The sequence below is a fragment of the Zea mays genome, chromosome 9 (genome assembly GCF_902167145.1).
Source record: "Zea mays cultivar B73 chromosome 9, Zm-B73-REFERENCE-NAM-5.0, whole genome shotgun sequence".
Taxonomy (NCBI): Eukaryota; Viridiplantae; Streptophyta; class Magnoliopsida; order Poales; family Poaceae; genus Zea; species Zea mays.
This window is the reverse complement of record NC_050104.1, coordinates 75,101,826-75,120,789: the sequence shown is the minus strand read 5'-3', so window position 1 is coordinate 75,120,789 and position 18,964 is coordinate 75,101,826. Positions and strand designations below refer to the sequence as shown.

The following is an 18,964-nucleotide window of genomic DNA, read 5'->3' as shown; positions in this document are numbered from 1 at the left end:
GTGACCAAGACTTCTCAAATCTCAAACATCCTTTTGAATGAACTTTTAACTCACTAAATGAGAAGCGCTGTTAGTCCTTATGCAAATGCAACTACTTGATGCTTTATGAGGCACTAAGTTTTACACAGATCTAAGTCATTGACCCCTCTTAATAGTACGGCTATCTAGCCTACTAATCCGGTCAGGTATCTTCTCTAAACTCCTCAAGACCGGCAAAAGTAAAACCTATATTATACCTTTGCCTTCATCTGATCCACAACCAATGCGTATGACTCTTCAACATTTCAGTTCTATGTGGTCCAACCCTGCATTCTTATTTCTCCAAGAATCGTTAGTCCACAAGTAGTTGTCATTAATTACCAAAACATTATCAAAGGGGCCTAGATGATTCACACCGTCCCACAGCTGACGGCCGTCAGTCTTTGCCGAGAGCCAACTGCTGGCACTCGGCAAAGAGGATTCTTTGCCGAGTGCCACACAGTAGGCAATTGGCAAAGCGTACTTTGCCGAGTGTCAGCTCTAGACACTCGGCAAAGTATATTTTTATTTTTTTTATTTTGTCTCTCAAAATTTTTGTGGTATGTTCCTACACTATGTAGACCTACTTGTACCATTTGTGGACAATTTTAACAGAGTTTTCAATCGTTAGTAGATTTAGTTCGTTTATTTGAATTTCTTCGGAAAATTTAGATTTGAACTGCAGGTCACTCGAAACTTGGAAAACCGTGCATGCAAAAAATGATATTCATGTTACTTAGCATAAGTTACGACCGATTCCAGGAGCGGACCGGAAACTTCGAGCAACATGCTCACTAAACATGGCCGTGAACTTGCCATCCACATGTTTAAAAATTGTATAAAACACAAACAAAGTCAAAAAATCCTGAAACTTGTCCACGTGTCATGATATCATATGTACAGGCTGCGATAAAAAATTTAGAATGTTTGGAGAAAGTTGCGGGACACTATGTGTAGAAACCTAAGAGAACTACATTGAAACTCTATGATTTCATGTGTAGTTGGGGACTTGTTCTCAAATGCTATGAATTAAGAACAAGGCAACATAAAATGTTAAATGTTAACGTCCTTCGTCCATGAAACAATATCCCCTAGAGGATAATGAACCATGGACGAAGGTTGATGAGAACATAATTACGAAGGTCAAGTCTTCGTAATTAAATTCTAATAGATGATATAAGATAACATAAAATAAAGGGTATGAAAAGATAAATGAATCATAGACGAATTAAATTATATTTTCTTAATATATTGAATTATTGAATACAATTATACCTCTGCCTTGGCAAAGACAGGTTCCCGAAAGATGTGATTACAATTACCAGAATCCGTGAACAGTAAAGGAATACTGTTCACTATTTATATACACAGGACACAGCCTGTGAGGAATTACAATTATGCCCCTCATAAAAGTTTACAACATTGACTCAGACCTTTATGGACTAAAAGGTCATTCTATCTTTAAGTCGGTTTGTAATACCGAAGCTTCATGAAGAGGAACCTTCGGCCATCTCATACAAACAGCTTCAGCCGAAAGCCGCTTCTTCCTAGAAGACCTTCGGCGACGAAGCATAGACCCAACAGTGTCCCACAAGTTTCTCCAAACATTTTAAAATTTTTATCGCAGCCTGTACATATGATATCATGACACGTGGACAAGTTTCAGGATTTTCTGACTTTGTTTGTGTTTTATACAATTTTTAAACAAGTGGATGGCAAGTTCACGGCCATGTTTAGTGAGCATGTTGCTCGAAGTTTCCGGTCCGCTCCTGGAATCGGTCGTAACTTATGCTAAGTAACATGAATATCATTTTTGCATGCACGGTTTTTCAAGTTTCGAGTGACCTGCAGTTCAAATCTAAATTTTCCGAAGAAATTCAAATAAACGAACTAAATCTACTAGTTATAAAAAAACACTTTTATAATTGTACCAAAATCGTACTTGTAGGTCTACATAGTGTAGGAACACACCACAAAAAGTTTGGTTGCCAAAAATAAAAAAAATAAAATATACTTTGCCGAGTGCTGTGCTGTTAGCACTCGGCAAAGACAGTTTTGCCGAGTGCCTGTCGGTTGGCACTCGGCAAAGTCTGTAGAACACATCTTTGCCGAGTGCTCTACAGCTAGCACTCGGCAAAGGTGTCTTTGCCGAGTGCCCGCGATCCGGCACTCGGCAAAGTTTATTTTTAAATTTTAAAAAAATCTTTGCCGAGTGCCGGATCGCGGGCACTCGGCAAAGAATGTAATTTAACCGCCCGACGGGCTCTCTTCTCTCTTTCTCTCCTTTTAGCTCCTCTCTTCAACCCGCCCGGCGCCGCCGCTCCCACCGCCGCCCGACACCGCCGCCCGCCCCTCGCCGCAGCTCCCACCGCCGCCAGCGAACGCCGCCCGCCCCACGCCCGCCCGCCCCTCGCCGCCGCCCCTCGCTCGCCCCTCGCCGCCCGCGAACGCCGCCCGCTCCCACCGCCCGCCCCACACTCTCGGCTCGACGCCGGCGCCGCCCGTCAAGCCGCCCGGCCTCCCCACGCGTCGTTACGGTCGTCGCGCCGCCGTGCCCCGCCACCGTCGTCGCGCCGCCGCCATCGCCGACCCATACATTAGTGAGTATAATAAGTTTAATTAGTTTAGTATGTATTTATTGAGTTTATACTATATGTGTTTAGTGGATTTAGTGATTTTCGTGAGTTTAATTAGTTTAGTATGTGTGTTTAGAGAGTTTATACTATTTGTGTTAATTTGGCATAATGTGATGATGGATATGGATGCCGTTGAAATATGTGTGATGGTGGATATGGATGCCACTTAGATGTGACTTGCATTCATCGTGTCGTTTGTATATGTGCGTGTCAGCAATCGTGTTGTTAGATCTATTTGCAGGTTTTGGAAATCTCCCCGTACAGGGGAAGTGCTGCCGATTTTTTTTGACATGCTTGTTTATTTTTTACAGAGAAGATACTTGTCTTCCTAGCCACTGCGGGTCTGCCTGCACCGCGTCGCGTCGCCACTGCACCAACCCGCCACAGCACCGTCACCTTAGGTATAACCTCAATTTTCGCATCATGGTCGTAGATCACGTAACTCAGTTAGGCGTCTCCCGTTCGAAAGAGATACAGTGTAGATATGCAGATCTTTGCATATCTACAAATGTATCAGTTTCGAATTGTCCACGTTTTTTGGACAGCCCGCGGTTGCCTAGATGGTGTTAGTTTCCATGCTCTACTCCGGTCCGAGATAGAGTTTCGGCGTCACCTCCCTGTTGTTCTCCGGACAGTACACTCTCCCTGTCAGGACGTGTATCCGGAGAATAGCGGGGAGGTGTTGCCGAAACTCTATCTCGGATCAGAGTAGAGCATGGAAACTAACACCATCTACACAACCGCGGGTGGGATTAGGACCTATCCTCACCTATTAGAAGGTAGGAACGTAGTGTACATGCATTACATGTCTATATTAAACTATACTCGGTTATATATGTTAGAGGATGGAGGACCGTGAGTGGATGTACACGGGCCGCGTAAGACGTAATGATGTCACCCCAAAATGGATTAGGAAGACCGATGCTTTCGTGGAACGGGCATATGGCGAAGCTGCTAAAGGAGCTAGTCTAGTCCCTTGTCCGTGCAGCAAATGTGACAACCGGAAAAGAAAACCAAAGAAGGCCATATGGTAGAACATATTTGGAAGAATGGATTTACGCCGGACTATACTCGGTGGATCTTCCATGGTGAAGCGCATCGCACGAGAGAGGAGGTGGTGAGACAACGCGTCGAGGATTACGATGCTGATGTCGGGGTAGCGGACATGTTGAACGACTATCACGAGGCTCAGTTCGCCGAAGGACGTATGGAGGACGAGCCAGAGGCGACCGCAAAGGCATTCTATGACATGTTTGATGCGGCACAGAAACCCCTTCACGGCAAGACAAAGGTTTCTCAACTGGATGCCATTGGGCGTATAATGGCGTTCAAGTCGCAGTATAGCATGAGTCGAGACGCCTTCGATGGTTTGTTGACAGTTATTGGCAGCATGCTGCCGGAGGATCACGTTCTGCCAAAGAGCATGTACGAGGCACAGAAACTCCTTCGTGCACTCAAGATGACGTATGAGCAGATACATGCTTGTCCGAAGGGCTGCGTCCTATTTAGGAAAGAACACATTGAGGCAAAGTACTGTCCGAAGTGTAAATCGTCTAGGTTCATGGAGGTAGACTCTGGTGATGGACAGAAGAGGCAGCTCAACATCCTCGTGACAATCCTACGCCACCTTCCGTTCATACCGAGGATCCAGCGTCTATACATGACAGAGGAATCCGCGAAACAGATGACATGGCACAAAAAAGGCAAACGATACAATCCTGACAAGATGGTTCACGCATCCGATGGTGAAGCATGGACCCACTTTGATGCCATTCACCATGAGAAAGCCAAAGAGGCTCGACATGTTCGTGTTGCGCTGGCCACAGATGGGTTCAATCCCTATGGAATGATCGCTGCCCCATACACATGTTGGCCCGTGTTCGTTATCCCCATCAATCTCCCCCCCGGCGTATGCTTTCAAAGACAGAACATATTCGTGTCGTTGATAATTCCTGGACACCCGGGGAATAAAATGGGCGTGTACATGGAGCCTTTGATTGATGAATTGGTCCGTGCTTGGGAGGAAGGGGTATGGACGTACGACCGAGCTACGAAGACAAACTTCAAAATGCATGTTTGGTACCAGTACTCCATGCATGACTTTCCGGCGTATGGGCTATTTTGCGCCTGGTGTGTTCACGGTAAGTTCCCATGCCCAGTTTGCAAGGAAGCTCTTAGGTTCATTTGGTTGAAGAAGGGTGGCAAATATTCGTCATTCGATAAACATCGACAATTTCTCCCTCCTGACCATGCATTCCGACTAGACATCAAGAACTTTACGAAAGGTGTCGTGGTGACAGACCGCCCACCTGCAATGATGACTGGTGCCGAAGTTCGCGAACAGATAGATGGTCTCGTGGCCAACCCAGAAGGTGGTTTTGTGGGATATGGTGAGCAACATATGTGGACACATAAGTCGGGCTTGACTCGGCTCCCCTATTATGATGACCTGCTCCTTCCACACAACATTGACGTGATGCACACTGAAAAGAATGTCGCCGAGGCACTTTGGGCAACAATTATGGAGATTCCTGATAAGTCAAAGGATAACGTAAAGGCAAGAGTGGATCTGGCAGAGTTATGTGATAGACCAAACCAAGAGATGAAGCCGCCTAGTGGTGGTAAGACATGGAGAAGGCCTAAGGCCGATTTCGTCCTGAGCAGGGCCCAGAGGAAGGAAGTACTACAGTGGATCAAGATGTTAATGTTCCCTGATGGGTATGCAGCTAACCTTAGTAGGGGGGTGAACTTATCTACTCTGCGAGTCTTAGGGATGAAGAGTCATGACTTCCACATATGGATTGAACGAATTCTTCCGGCGATGGTTCGAGGCTATGTCCCTGAGCATGTCTGGCTAGCGCTTGCAGAGTTGAGCTATTTCTTCCGCCAGCTTTGTGCAAAAGAGTTAGCTCGGACCATGATTGCAGACTTGGAAAGGATGGCACCCGTGTTACTGTGTAAGCTAGAGAAGATCTTTCCACCCGGCTTCTTCAATCCGATGCAGCATTTGATTATTCATCTCCCGTATGATCACGAATGGGGGGGCCCGTGCAGGGACGTTGGTGCTATCCAATTGAGAGATGTCTAAAGACTATCCGAAAGAAATGTAGAAATAAATGCAAAATCAAGGCTTCCATTGCAGAGGCATACATACTGGAGGAGGTGTCAAACTTCACAACAACTTACTATGGTGACAAACTGTCGAGCGTGCATAATCCACCCCCTCGTTACAATGATGGCGACAATGAATCGAACCTCAGCATTTTTCGAGGGCAACTCAGAAGCGCAAGTGGTTCGACCACCAAGACCCTGAGACATGAAGAGTGGCGCCATATCATGCTATATGTATTGACCAACCTTGAAGAGGTGACACCATACATGGAGCAATTTCTTGATGAATTCTGGTGTCGATCAAGGGACCCAACTCCACAGGAATATGATACCCTTCTTCGAAAGGGTGCGGGAAATAGATTGCCCGATTTCATTTTCTGGTTTAAACGTAAGGTACGTGCTTAGTTTGTCATTTGAAGTTGCTCTTATGTGCGAATAATATAACAATCTAGCGTGTTTGAACTTGCAGGGCCAAAGAGAGCCGTCTATGAGTGCCGAGTTGAGACAAGTAGCGAATGGCTTTGCCTATAGGGTCAGGAAATTTTCTGGGTATGACATCAATGGATACCGTTTTCGCACAACAAGCTACGACCAAAGTCGGCCCAATTGAAAAACCACGTGTTCTGGAGTCTATACGCCCGGGCTTGACGAGGTCGAGTATTATGGAAGAATTGAAGAAATATATGAACTCAATTTTTATGGTTCCAAACCTCTTACTCCAGTGATATTCAAATGTCATTGGTTTGACCCTGAAGTTACGAGACGGACACATTCTAATCTTGGGCTAGTCGAAATTCGACAGGATTCCACCTTACCAGGAGACGATGTCTATATTGTGGCCCAACAGGCCACACAAGTGTATTATCTTCCATATGCGTTCCAAACGAAACAACATCTTAAGGGTTGGGATGTTGTGTATAAGGTATCACCGCACACTAAATTACCTGTTCCAAACGATGAAGATTATAACTTAGACCCGGACACATATGACGGAGAGTTCTTCCAAGAAGATGGGCTCGAAGGGCAATTTGAGATAGACTTAACCGAAGCGATCAGAATGGAAGTAGATATTGAAATGGTTGTTGATGACGAGGATGATGAGGTGCAAAATGAGAATGACTTAGAAATACTTGAAGGCAATGCCAATGACGAAATTGCGCCTTCAGATGATGTTGACTATGAAATGGTTGATAGTGATGATGACACTTATGATCCGGCTAACCCGGACACATATGAAGATTATTTTTAATCGATGTAATGCTATATTTCATTTATTTTGCATATGTTTCTAAATACATATTTTTTTATCTGTGCTTAATTGTTTACTCTTAATTGCAGGTTGTTGGACAAAGATGGTGGGTGGTGGGACGAGGACGAGGAGGGGGAGGGGGAGGGGGAGGAGGAACACCCGTAGGACGGAGGAGGAGGCGCAGCAGGACGACGCCGTACAACAGCAGGTGGAGCAGCAAGCCGCTGTCGATGCGGCACAGCAGGACGACGACGATGCGGCGCAGCAGGACGACGACGACGACGTCGCCGCTCAGTAGGACGTCTCAGGTTCTGGCTCCTCAGGTTCGAGGAGTATCTACCTGCGAGGTCCCGCGAGCCTCCCTAAGCGACCCATACTTCGTGACAGACGTCCGCTGATACGATCCGATGGAGAGAGGTAGGTAACTTTAGATGTTGTTGCTGCTTTTTCATATTATATGTTCAAATTAATAATAGAAACTAATACTTCATCTTAATCACTTGGACAGGTCTTGGATGGTTTTGGAGACTACAGAGGGTCACGGCCGCAACCCCAATGGCATCCTCGGCCTTCTATGCCGGGAACACTTCTCTGGACTTGTCGAGTACGCCAGAGTGACGAGCCCAGCATACACCTTCGACCACTACGTCGTCGCCCCCGATGTAGTAGATCGGGACGGCAGACAATTCAACAACAAGGCGGAGCGGGTGAAGCAAGAGCTGTGGGTAAGTCTTCCTCGCACTATATTGTTTAATAAGTCGCATTTGTTGCATATTCTTGAAATAATGTATGGATACATCGTCTTTGTATGTAGGATTTCTTCAGGTGCGATGCTGGATACGAGGCCAGGGCGGATGTGGTGTCTACGACGTGCTGTAAGAAGCTCGTCGTGGACATGCACTACGAGGCGCGCATCCAGGCCATCGTCACTTACCACGGCTCCGTCCTTGGGGAGAAGGTGAACAAGAAGGACGCCTGAACCATGTCGTTGACTCCGGACCAGTACTTGCAGGTAAATACAAAACTTTATTATTGGTACTAAATATGCTTAATTTTTTCTTCTGGTATGCGGTGTACTTATATTTTTTTAGATGATTCCTCATTGGTGCGCCGCGCATCCTGAGTGCTGGGAGCAGATGGTGCAGAGGTGGTGCTCGGCTGAGTGGGATGAGGCGCACAACGCTAGCCGGGAACGGCGTTTGCTGATGCAAGGTCCCTCCCACCATCAAGGCAGCCGCAGCCTGGGCAAATACGCGGAAGCATGGGTACGCGCTCTTTTTTATTTAGGTATATAACTTTCGATTAGACATGATTTCTAACCATCTCGTTGGTTTTCTCGCAGTCGGCGGCACATGGTGGCGCGCCTTGCTCCACGTTCTCGGCATATGCCATGGCCCACAAGGGGAAGGCGACGTCCGACGTCACCTACAACCCGGATGACGGGCCCGAGGCGTACACCAACCCCGCCATCCACAGCCGACTCAGTGAGTACACCGCCATGGCCAAGGAGGTCCATGGGTCAGATTACGATCCGAGGACCGAGGACATCGACGGAGATGTCCTCATGAGGGTCGGAGGAGGCAAGAGGCATGAGCGGTACTGGATTGCCGACGGGGCAATCGACTCGTCCTCCACTCCCACTCTCTCTCAGGTGCGAGCAAGGAGCACGAGCGCGAGCCCAGCCATACGACCTCGGCAGGACACCTCACAACATCGTATCCAGCAACTCCAGGTTATTCCTTATCTATTCATCGTTCATTGATTTTTATATATCTTCTCTTTGCATTATCGTAACATTAGGGCGAAATATTATAGACTCAGCTAGATGATGAGAGGAGGCAACGTGAGGAGCTGGAGAAGAGGATGGCGGAGATGTTCGCGTACATGCAGAGCCTTGGCGCCGCACAGGGTCATGCTCCACCACCTCCGTTGTTCCCTGCAGCTGACCCTACAGAGTTCACTACTCCTGTGAGTATCAAAATTTTAGTACTGCATGATATATATTCATATGTTCTCACACATACAATCTCTTCTCTGTGCAGGGTCAATCGGCGGCGTCGAACAACCCTCATGCTTCGTCCAGCCCTTCGCCGAACCAGTCCAGATGCCCACCTCGTTGATGATCTGTTTTGTGATGATCCAGACTTACCTTTATGAGTGTTGGTGATGTTAGTTAGACTTTATCTTGTGAGATACTTGGTGATGTTAGTGATGATGCAGACTTATATCTGTTTTGTGATGATCCTGACTTATATTTGTGAGACTTTAGTGAGACTTTGTAATATATATGGTGTTGATGATAAATGTGTTCATTCTGTGATGTGATTGATATATAATGTGATGTGAATGATATATATCTTTTGTTTGTTTGGATGGAACAACAAAAGCAAATAAAAAAGGGACATCCTGGTCACTTTGCCGAGTGTAACACTCGGCAAAGGGTCGCTTTGCCGAGTGCTATGACCATGGCACTCGGCAAAGAAGGAAACCTGGGAACCGGTAAAGCCATTTTTGCCGAGTGCTGATAATGGCACTCGGCAAAGAAGGAAACCTGGGAACCGGCAAAGATATCTTTGCCGAGTGCTGTTGCCAAGGCACTCGGCAAAGATACTGGCAAAGGGGCCCACTGGAGGGTTCTTTGCCGAGTGCCAGTCCACCAGACACTCGGCAAAGAAGCCTCCTTTGCCGAATGCCTACTAGAGCTCTCGGCACAGGGACTGGCGGTGGGGTCCACTGGACCAGTCTTTGCCAAGGGCCTCTCGAGCAAATACTCGGCAAAATTGGCCTCTTTGCCGAGTGCCACAGAAGGCACTCGGCAAAGGATCCGTCACCGTCACTTGGCGCCGTGACAGTGACTTTTCTTTGCCGAGTGCCCGACAAAAAGTACTCGGCAAAGAGGCTGTTGCCGATGTACAGTTCGCCGAGCGTTCTTTGCCGAGTGTTACACTCGGCAAAGCCTTTTCCGAGTGTAAAATAGCCTTTGTCGTGTGTCTCAGACACACGGCAAAGGAGCTGATTCCGGTAGTGAATGCACGATATCTTGTATTATAACTTTCTACTTGTTATTTTTCTACCTTAGCACAAGTCGGCTGCTGATCATTGCCCTGTTTTGATTGCTTCAAGTTACCAGAGCAGATTACTTGACTGACCGATGAACATTGTATTTTATGGATATGATGGATTTGTTTGATGTATAAGACTTTTAGTGTATGCAAAAAACTCTTAACTTTTAAAAGATGTTAACAAGAACATAAAATAATAATTAGTATTTTTGAATTTTAATATATTTTATCATAATATGTTTACTCCGTAGCAACGCATGTACGTACACTTATTCTAATATACGGAATCAGTTTGTGCACAATTTGGAATACTCATGTGGCGCGGCAGATAAAAATCCGTGAACAACTTGGGAAAGCGTGACTGCAACATGGTTTAGCAGTAGAATGCACAAACATCCAATCAGCAACAGCGGCATGCTTGTGTACTTCCGGGCAAACCTTTTCACTGTTACCAGCAATCATGTGGTGCTGTAAACTGTAATGCCGTTCCATCACCTGAGCACCCACTGAGATATGACTGCAAGCAAGCATAAGGCTGAGCTGACCGATGCGTGAGCGTACAAAGCAACATCTAGACGCTATAAATATGGTGTCGTGCATAGTACAACGTTTAAAATAAACGGTGAAACAGACATTCACGAGTGAATATATAACTTTCCATGTGACATGCCTTTTTTACTGCGGTAAGGTTTGAAGTTCAGGCCATGTTTAGAAACAAAGTTTTTGAAAATCACAGTTTTTAAAATACTTTGAAATAATACAGTATAATTTAGTTATGACAATGTCACTATAGTTTTGAAAACTGAAATCCAAACTTAAATTTAGAATACTTTAAAACAACTACAATATTTATTATACTTTAGTTTTGAAAATAAAGATTTTGGTCACTTTAATTTATTAAATGTTTTGATTGGTACAATGAATATGGTAAGACACATGTTTTAGATATATCTACTGTATTATGTTGTATTTTAATTATGTCTTATACTTAAATTACCGTGCAACAGTGTTTAGGTTGTACATGGCCTTTGTATATGATACTAACTTCGCCCAAACACCCACTTATATAGTAGGAAAATGAGCACAAGACATATTTTTTTATTGTTGCAATTTTGTAAGTATAAAAGTATCAATAACGAGATATGAGTCATTTGATCGGAATTTTAAGGTTAAATAAATAACAAGAAATCTTAGTTCCACTCGACCAACAGCATGCAAGCGCCAAATTAAATGAACTGGCGATGATCCGGCTTCACTACCGGCACGGGATTCAGACTCCGGCAGTTCTATATAAACACGCCAGGGAGATTACAAATATATATGGGTAGATCGCAGGGTGGCATGCAGCGATGCTTGTATCTGGAAACAGCCATCTTATCTTTATATACCTGCATCCCTGCTGCTGACTTAATTGTTCAGGCCTCCATTATTCCTGCGGAGGCCTTCTTGAGATCCTCGTACATCTCCTCTATCATCGGCTTCCACAGCCGAACGCGGGCGTTGATGAACCAGTTGGAGACCTGCCAATGCACATGGAACAAACGCAGCGATGAACCAGTTAGAGTTGCCGAGATCTGGTCTGAGGCAGGCTGAAAAGCATGAAGAAACTGTACCTGGCTCCTGCTCAGTCCGCTCCTGGCTGCTAACATCTCCTTCTCCTTGTCTCTCGGGTACCTGAATATGTGGATTAGTTTAGTTTAGTTCTGCATGGTACCAAGTCATCTGCATGCCATTTGCATGTGGAAAGAGATGCCGGAAGCCTGAAGATTTCTCTGGATGTGTGAGCTAGTGAGACTCTTACGGGCGGAGGAAGTTCTCGAACATCCAGGCTTTGAGCACGGCCACGGACTTCTCCGGCAGGCCGCGCTGCGGGCGCCACGATTGCTGGTCGCCGCGCCTGAGCTGCCGCAGCGCCCAGTGCTTCTGGATGAAGGCCGACTCCCAGCTGCGCTCCCTGTCGGCCAGCGACAGCGACGACGACGACGACGGCTGATTACCTCCCCGCGTGGCCGCCGCGATCTCGCCGGTGATCCGCGCCCTGAGCCTCCGGTGCGTCGCTGACACCGCGCGCTGCGCAAACAGCGTCGAGAGGGCGCCGCCGCCGCCGCCCGGGCGCACAAGGCTGCCGTACTTCGACGCCGCATTCTGGATCTCGTCCAGGCATTGCTTGCACCGTTGGTCCATCTGCACCGATCAAGTAAGAGTATTAGCATCGAATCAGGTAGAGTATGAAAAACAAGAGTTGCATTGGGACTGCTCACTCACTATCTGTAGCAGTTTCTGGAAGTCGTTCTTGAGCTCATTGTGGTGCTCTTCCGAGCTAACAAACACCGACGGGTTCGGGTTGGATGACGTCGTCTTGGAGCAATAACTTGACGATGGCAGCGGGCAGCTCGCCTCACCGCCGCCGGCGAACCCGGCCACGTCTTGCAGCAGGCGGATGACGAACTCGTCCAACACCTGCTGCGTGACGTCCGCGTACCCGGACCACCGCGACAGGACCTGCGAGAAGTGCATGGGGCCCGGACGTGCCGCCACCGCCACCTGTCCGGCGCCGCCGCAAGGAAGCTGGAACATGCCGGGGCCGCCGCCGCTACTCCAATGCGTCAAGCCGGAGCAGCTCACCTCCGAGGACTGATCCGGCAGGCTCACGCTCGCCGCACCTGCCGTCGGGGAGGACCCAGCGCGCAGCCTGAGCGACAACTCGCTCGCCGCCGCCCCGGCGAACGGGTCCCGGAAGCCGTCGCCAGAGAACCACGTCGCCGGGCAGTAGTACGAAGACTCGTGGATCCAGCCGCCTTCCGGCTCTCCAGCGACAGGCTGCTTGGTCATCCTGCTGGGCGCGTGAGCAACGGTGACATCCCAGGGCGACGGGCCGTACGACGACGACCCGCCCGTGACGCCGTAGTAGGCACCGTGCCTCTCCTCCGGCGACACGCTCTGCAGTGCGGTGGCACGGAGCAGCTGGCCGGCGAGCAGCACCGAACCATCCGCCAAGAAGCTCGAGGCGGCGACGTCCGCTGCGGGTTCGCCAAACCCAAAGCCGCCGCCGCCGTGCAGTGTGTACTCCGGGACGTGGAAGAAGGGCGCGTCGGCGCTGCTGATAACACTGCCGTCGCCGCTGGCGAAGCAGCTGCGCATCGTGGCGTCGACTCCCAGTCCCAGATGCTGATAAGACGCGTTGCCGGTCATCTTGAGGTCCGGGAGGAGGTGTCAAACGTTGTAGATAACTAGATACCGATTTTTTTTTAAAAAAAGAAGGGCCTGAAACTGAACGCAGCGGCGCGATTAGAATAAAATGGATGGATGAATGAATGAATAAATAGTGGCGACATGAACACCGGTCCGGACAAGGTCAGAAGATTGCTCGTCCTACCCGCACCTCCCCACCAAAGAAAAATACTCCTATACGCAAAGGTAACCTGGCATGGCAGCAGCAATCAGGCACGGACATTGCAACAGAGATGCACATGAGAGAGACTAGGGCCGTAGGCGGCGTTGTTCTACAGGTTTCTCCCAGTCCCAGTCCCAGAGAATAAACTAGCTAGACCAAAAAAGTTACTATATCCTAGTATTAGGTAGGCTGTGTATCTTCAAGTACTCTCTACTCGTTTAAAGCACACAGTAAAACAGGATGTTGGTCAACACTAAGAAATGCGAGCCTCGATTTGATCAATTAATAGAATAGGCTTAGCCGACATGCATTGCATGGCACAGGGCTACAGCTAAGCATAGATGGCTTCTTGGAAGCAAAGCAAGCATTAGAGGCTCAAGAAGAGTGAGGACCCAAACCTTATCAAATCATACTGAAACGCCAACCACCACTCTGGTACGTCACTTGGAAGCAGCAACCAATAGTAACCAGAACGAAGGAACAAAGCAGGCCAGCACAGTGAAATACAAAGAGAGATGCACACTGAGCAAGAGAAGCTGGGGGGAGAAGTTTGCAGCTGGACACTAAGCTAAAACGGAAAGGGGAGAGTTTCCTAATAAAACGGCAGCAGGGAGAACGAATGGTTTGCCTATGTTGGTGCGTGCGTGCGTGCGTGTGGTGGGGGGTGAGGTGTGGGTGTGGATGCGGTGGCTCTTTGCTTTGCGATCCCCAGGCCGGCCGATCGAGAAAGAAAATAAGAAGTAGCGGCTGCTGCGCTGGTAGCAGGGAAACAAGGCGGTCAGGGACGGAGGGGCCGGCGCCCGGCGCGGCGCCATGATCAAAGCAAAGCACGGGAGAAAGAGAGGACGAAATCATGCACGTCTCAACAAGCCAATGGTTGCCCCACTTGGAAAGAAAAGCCGGCCGGTGGCGGCCCCCGCCCTCCGATCCTGCCCCAGATCATGATCAGACCCAGATTTTGGGCTCCCGTCTCGGCTATCACTCGCCATAAACCTCCAACCAAGAGCTACCAAGCGAACATGCATGCATGGGTCCTAGCTACGGCTCCTACTCCTGTCATCAAGGGGCAAAGGGAAAGGACGCAATGCGATGCAATTACTCGTGCCATGGTAGCAGCATTCTGTATACATGCCGCCTCGCGAAACTGGGAGTGGGCGATGCCAAAGCAAATTAAGGATACAGGCTTCAAGTTCGGGCATGGGGGCGAGGAATGCATGCATATGAGTGCATCATGCGGTCATGCCCTTGGCCTGGCTGCGTGTGTGTATCTGACTCTCAGAGAGAAGGTACAGGATGGGGGAACAGTCTGCTTTAATTTATGGGACTTATCACCTCATGATTGCCCCGGCCGCCACCATCCCCCTCTCGTAGGATCGAGGAGATAGACGACGGAGTAGTAAACAATTTATATATAGATGCATGACCTCATCACGCATGTGTGTGCGCTTAGGAGTGTAGAGTAGTAGCTAGTAGTAGGTCTTCTTGCTAACCAATCATGCTTGGGTTTGTATTGTATCCCCCCAACCAACCCATGATCCCAACCCCGGCCGGCAGGCGCTGTGGACATTATGCGTGTGAGAGTGTGGATGCGGACCGACATGTAGATCTACAATTGTGGGAAAGAAACAAGGGCTCTTTCAGGACAAAGGCGGGGGGCCACTCACCCTTGCGAGCCAGGCTACTGCGCTAGATGCAAGCGTGCATGCAACCACTTGGCCTCAGCAAATGCAAGCGAGAGAGCATGCACGCCAGCGCAGGGGCAGGCCAAGGCAAGCGCGTCCAAACCAACTTTTAGGGCTCTCTGGCTTTCTTTCACCAGGGGCTTGCCGCTTGCACATGCACGCATGTCATACCAATCAGCAGCGTCTGGCAATGGCATGCATGGGCGGTTCTGAGTTACTCCCTCCGTACCACAATATATAAGTTATAATAATTTTTTATTCTTGTCATATGATATAAGACATGCTATCTCTATACAAGTGTACAGTGATATAGAGATAATTAATCGCATGTGGTAAATGTATTTCTTAATCTTTAAAATAGATGTAGTTATGACTTATATATTGGGATGGCCGAGTAAAATCTAGCATAGATTGGAAAAAAAAAGGAGGGGTAACTACTGTACGCAAGAAAACAACGTGAAAAGCTCTTTTTTTTCTGTGAATAAAAGGAAGGCGAGGAGAGGACATAAACGGAGAGAGGAGAGGGAGTGTGTGCGCAGGCTTTTCGAGGACACCCTTCCCCGGCCGTGCCTCTTTATGTCAGCGGTGTGCACGCACTTATCTGCTTGGTTTTGCACACATCCCGCATCCTCCTCCTGCCGCGCTCTGTGGAAGCTGATCAGGGCGGCCAAAAGATCTGGAATCTGTTTGCAGTCTGCCCACTGCTGCGGTTGCCGGTGCCAGGCTGCGTACCTCTCTCTCAGCAGGAAGCTGGACAGCCACCTTCGAACAAACGAGTAGTGCTGCTAATCCTCTCCTCGACTACTGCGCACTGCACAGCACCTAAAACGAGCAAGTAACAGCCCGTGAAATAGGTAGTGTTTGGAAACCAATTAGAATGGAGCCGTTCTATCTTTGATTCTAGGAACGGAGCCGCTCTGTTCTGTGTTTGGTAATCTGGAACAGAGCAACTCTATTTTTTGTTTAGTTGCAGAGTGAACGAAACGGAGCGTGACTGTGAGAGCGGGATTGGAATGGAGCGGCTCCATCCGGTTGATTTTTTGGAGCGGAATGGTTCCGGATCTAAGGAGAATATTCTCTAATTGGAGTCAATCCGTTCTAGTTACTTTGTAACCAAATAACAACAAAACTGGGACAGAACGGTTCCGTTCTACTTGGCTCTTCAACCAAACACAGGATTGGATACTAAGGGAATCGAATTTGCACTTGACATGTAACGTAACGTTATAACGAGTATTAATTTATTTTATCGATGAATTTATAGTTGATAAATAATTATGTCACAAGTAAATTATAAGCATGGTCCATAGTTAACCTTATAAGTATAATCATGATATATACTTTTATTATTAGACGAGTACCCAAAGTAAGCCATAACATATAATAGTCTATCCAGACCGATCAAGTCTTGACGAGCAATCTTACGAGGCGGACCAATCGACCAGTCATGTCGAGAAAATCCAACGAGACGGATCGGCCAACCAAGTCCATCGAGCAATTCTACGAGGCGGATAAGCATAAGACCCACGATGGGAGCCCGTACTCATGTGGGCCCCAACACCATGCCCTCCTGTCACGCGCGCGATAGGATCACGCCTAGGTAGCTGACGTGGAGACAAGGCACACACTATTGTCCCACGACAGTCACGATACGACACATCATCACACACCGTCTCGGATGACGCCACAACACGCCAGTGGGATGATGGAGTCTCCGATGACGAGATGGGGCGTCGCCACGTACGACCTTTAGTGTCCTCTAACTCTGACCCCATTAGTCCCATCAGACGTCGCTACAAGGAAACTCAGCATCAGAGTCGCTACATTGGCTCGCATACCAGGTAGATGGAAAATCCGCCATACCGAACGTATGACCGCACACGAACTAGAAGATAACTTCAGGAGGGCTACATCAGCAAGACCACCGTAGACAAAAGGTCGCACCCTCCTTTGGACAAGTCCCTATCTAAGAACCCCCTTGAACTATAAAAGGGAGAGGGTCAAACGACCAAGGAGATGGGCATTCATCCTGAGTCCTCCACTCCCTCATTCTTACACAAGCATCTACTGTAACATGTTCCTTAATGAATACTATGATCAACACTATACTGGACTAGGCTAAGAGCCTGAACCAGTATAAACCCTATACTTGAATGAATCCGCGCTAGCCTCCCCCACCAAACACAAATTCTACTTTGTCCCTTATTTCTGAAACCACGACAGTTGGCGCACCAGGTAAGGGGAACTCATCCTTTGGACATGTCTTGTTGAGATCTGTGAAGTCAATGCACATTCTATATTTTCTATTTGCTTTCTTCAACATTACAGTGTTGGTAAGCCATTCTGGGTAAGTGACTTTCCTAATTACTCCAGCACTAAGGAGTCTTTTGACTTCATTTCTTGTACCTTCGGCTTTATCTTCTAACATTTTTGAAGCTTCTTCTTGCTCTAATGGTGGGATCTACGTTGAGAGAGTATTCAATGATACTTCTGTTGACTCCACATAGATCATTGGCTGACCAAGCAAAGACATCTCTGTTGTTGAATAAAAACATCTTTAGATTCTTTCCCTTGCTCTTCGGTCAACTGTGATCCAAAAAGCGCTTTTTGATCAGTTATGCCTTCACAGAGAAATATAGCTTTTGGCTGATCGACTGAAGCTGCTTTATCCCTTATGTGCTTCTGTTGTCCATGAACTTCGGCTTCATCTATGTTGTGAATGGCTTTGGAGTCTGTCCAACTTCCTTCAGCTCTTCTTGCTGCTTCCTTGATGTGTGCTTGCATTAGAATATTGTGATTAGAATAGTATAATATGTAATTGTGATTAGAATAGCATTACCGAATAATCAGCCTCATTAAAATAGTATAATATGTAATTGTGATTATACTATTGTCGGCGTTTCGAACCCGAGGGGTCCCTGGACCGACGAGTAAATTGTCGCCGCGTGCCCCAGCCCAGATGGGTCGGCGCGAGACGGAGCGCGAAGGGGGGAAGAGGAGCCGGAGGGAGACAGGCGTGAGAGGTGAAACCTGCGGCCTTCGTGTTTGTCCCGCGCCCAGGTCGGGTGCGCTTGCGGTAGGGGGTTACAAGCGTCCACGCGGGAGGGAGCGAGCGGCCTCACGCGAGCGTCGTCCCGTCCTTCCCCGCGCGGCCAACCCTCGTAAGAGGGCCCTGGACCTTCCTTTTATAGGCGTAAGGAAAGGATCCAGGTGTATAATGGGGGGTGTAGCAGTGTGCTAACGTGTCTAGCGGAGGAGAGCTAGTGCCCTAAGTACAAGCCATCGTGGCAGCCGGAGAGGTTTTGGCACCTGGTTCGTGTGGTGTCGTGGCCGTCGGAGGAGCGCTGGAGCCTGGCGGAAGAACAGCTGTCGGGGCTGTCGAGTCCTTGCTGACGTCTTCTTGCTTCTGTAAGGGGGCTGAGAGCCGCCGTTGTCATAGAGCGTGCGGGGCGCCATCATTACTTGTTTAGCGGAGTGAGCCAGATGGGACGCCGGTCTTGTTCCCCGTAGCCTGAGTCAGCTTGGGGTAGGGTAATGATGGCGACTCCCATGACGTGGTCGGCCCGAGCCCTGGGTTGGGCGAGGTGGAGGCTCCTCCGAGGTCGAGGTCGAGTCTGTCTTCCAAGGCCGAGGTCGAGTCCGAGCCCCTGGGTCGGGCGAGGCGGAGACCGTCGGCTGAGGCCAGGGCTGAGTCCGAGCCCTGGGGTGGGGCGAAGCGGAGTTCGTCGTCTTCCGGGGCTGAGCCCGAGTCCGAGCCCTGGGGTCGGGCGAAGCGGAGTTCGTCGTCTTCAGGGGCTGAGCCCGAGTCCGAG

At 48.5% G+C, this 18,964-nt stretch overlaps 1 protein-coding gene across 7 annotated transcripts; it reads right to left on the bottom strand.

Annotated features, from left to right (window-relative positions):
- Positions 1-11,203: 11,203 nt before the first annotated feature.
- On the bottom strand, positions 11,204-14,743 carry LOC100274028 (uncharacterized). 7 transcript variants are annotated; one of them, XM_008660079.4, is made up of 6 exons: positions 13,869-14,743; positions 13,453-13,498; positions 12,342-13,346; positions 11,878-12,260; positions 11,690-11,750; positions 11,204-11,596 (listed from the first exon to the last, which is right to left on the bottom strand). In XM_008660079.4, exons 3-6 carry the CDS (start codon positions 13,266-13,268, stop codon positions 11,492-11,494), a joined length of 1,476 nt encoding a protein of 491 aa, XP_008658301.1. In that variant the 5' UTR covers positions 13,269-13,346; positions 13,453-13,498; positions 13,869-14,743; the 3' UTR covers positions 11,204-11,491. The 7 variants fall into 7 exon arrangements, with proteins under 7 accessions (XP_008658301.1, XP_008658300.1, XP_035818051.1 ...); XM_008660078.4 differs by having other exon boundaries at positions 13,428-13,498; positions 13,869-14,742; XM_035962158.1 differs by having other exon boundaries at positions 12,342-13,498; positions 13,869-14,742.
- Positions 14,744-18,964: the final 4,221 nt, after the last annotated feature.

Excerpts from the sequence above, each read along its gene's own strand:
- LOC100274028 (XM_008660079.4), bottom strand. The coding sequence starts at position 13,268 with ATGACCGGCAACGCGTCTTATCAGCATCTGGGACTGGGAGTCGACGCC. Across the intron at positions 11,751-11,877 it reads TTCGAGAACTTCCTCCGCCC|GTACCCGAGAGACAAGGAGA; the intron begins GTAAGAGTCTCA and ends CCACATATTCAG. Across the intron at positions 11,597-11,689 it reads GCGGACTGAGCAGGAGCCAG|GTCTCCAACTGGTTCATCAA; the intron begins GTACAGTTTCTT and ends GTGCATTGGCAG.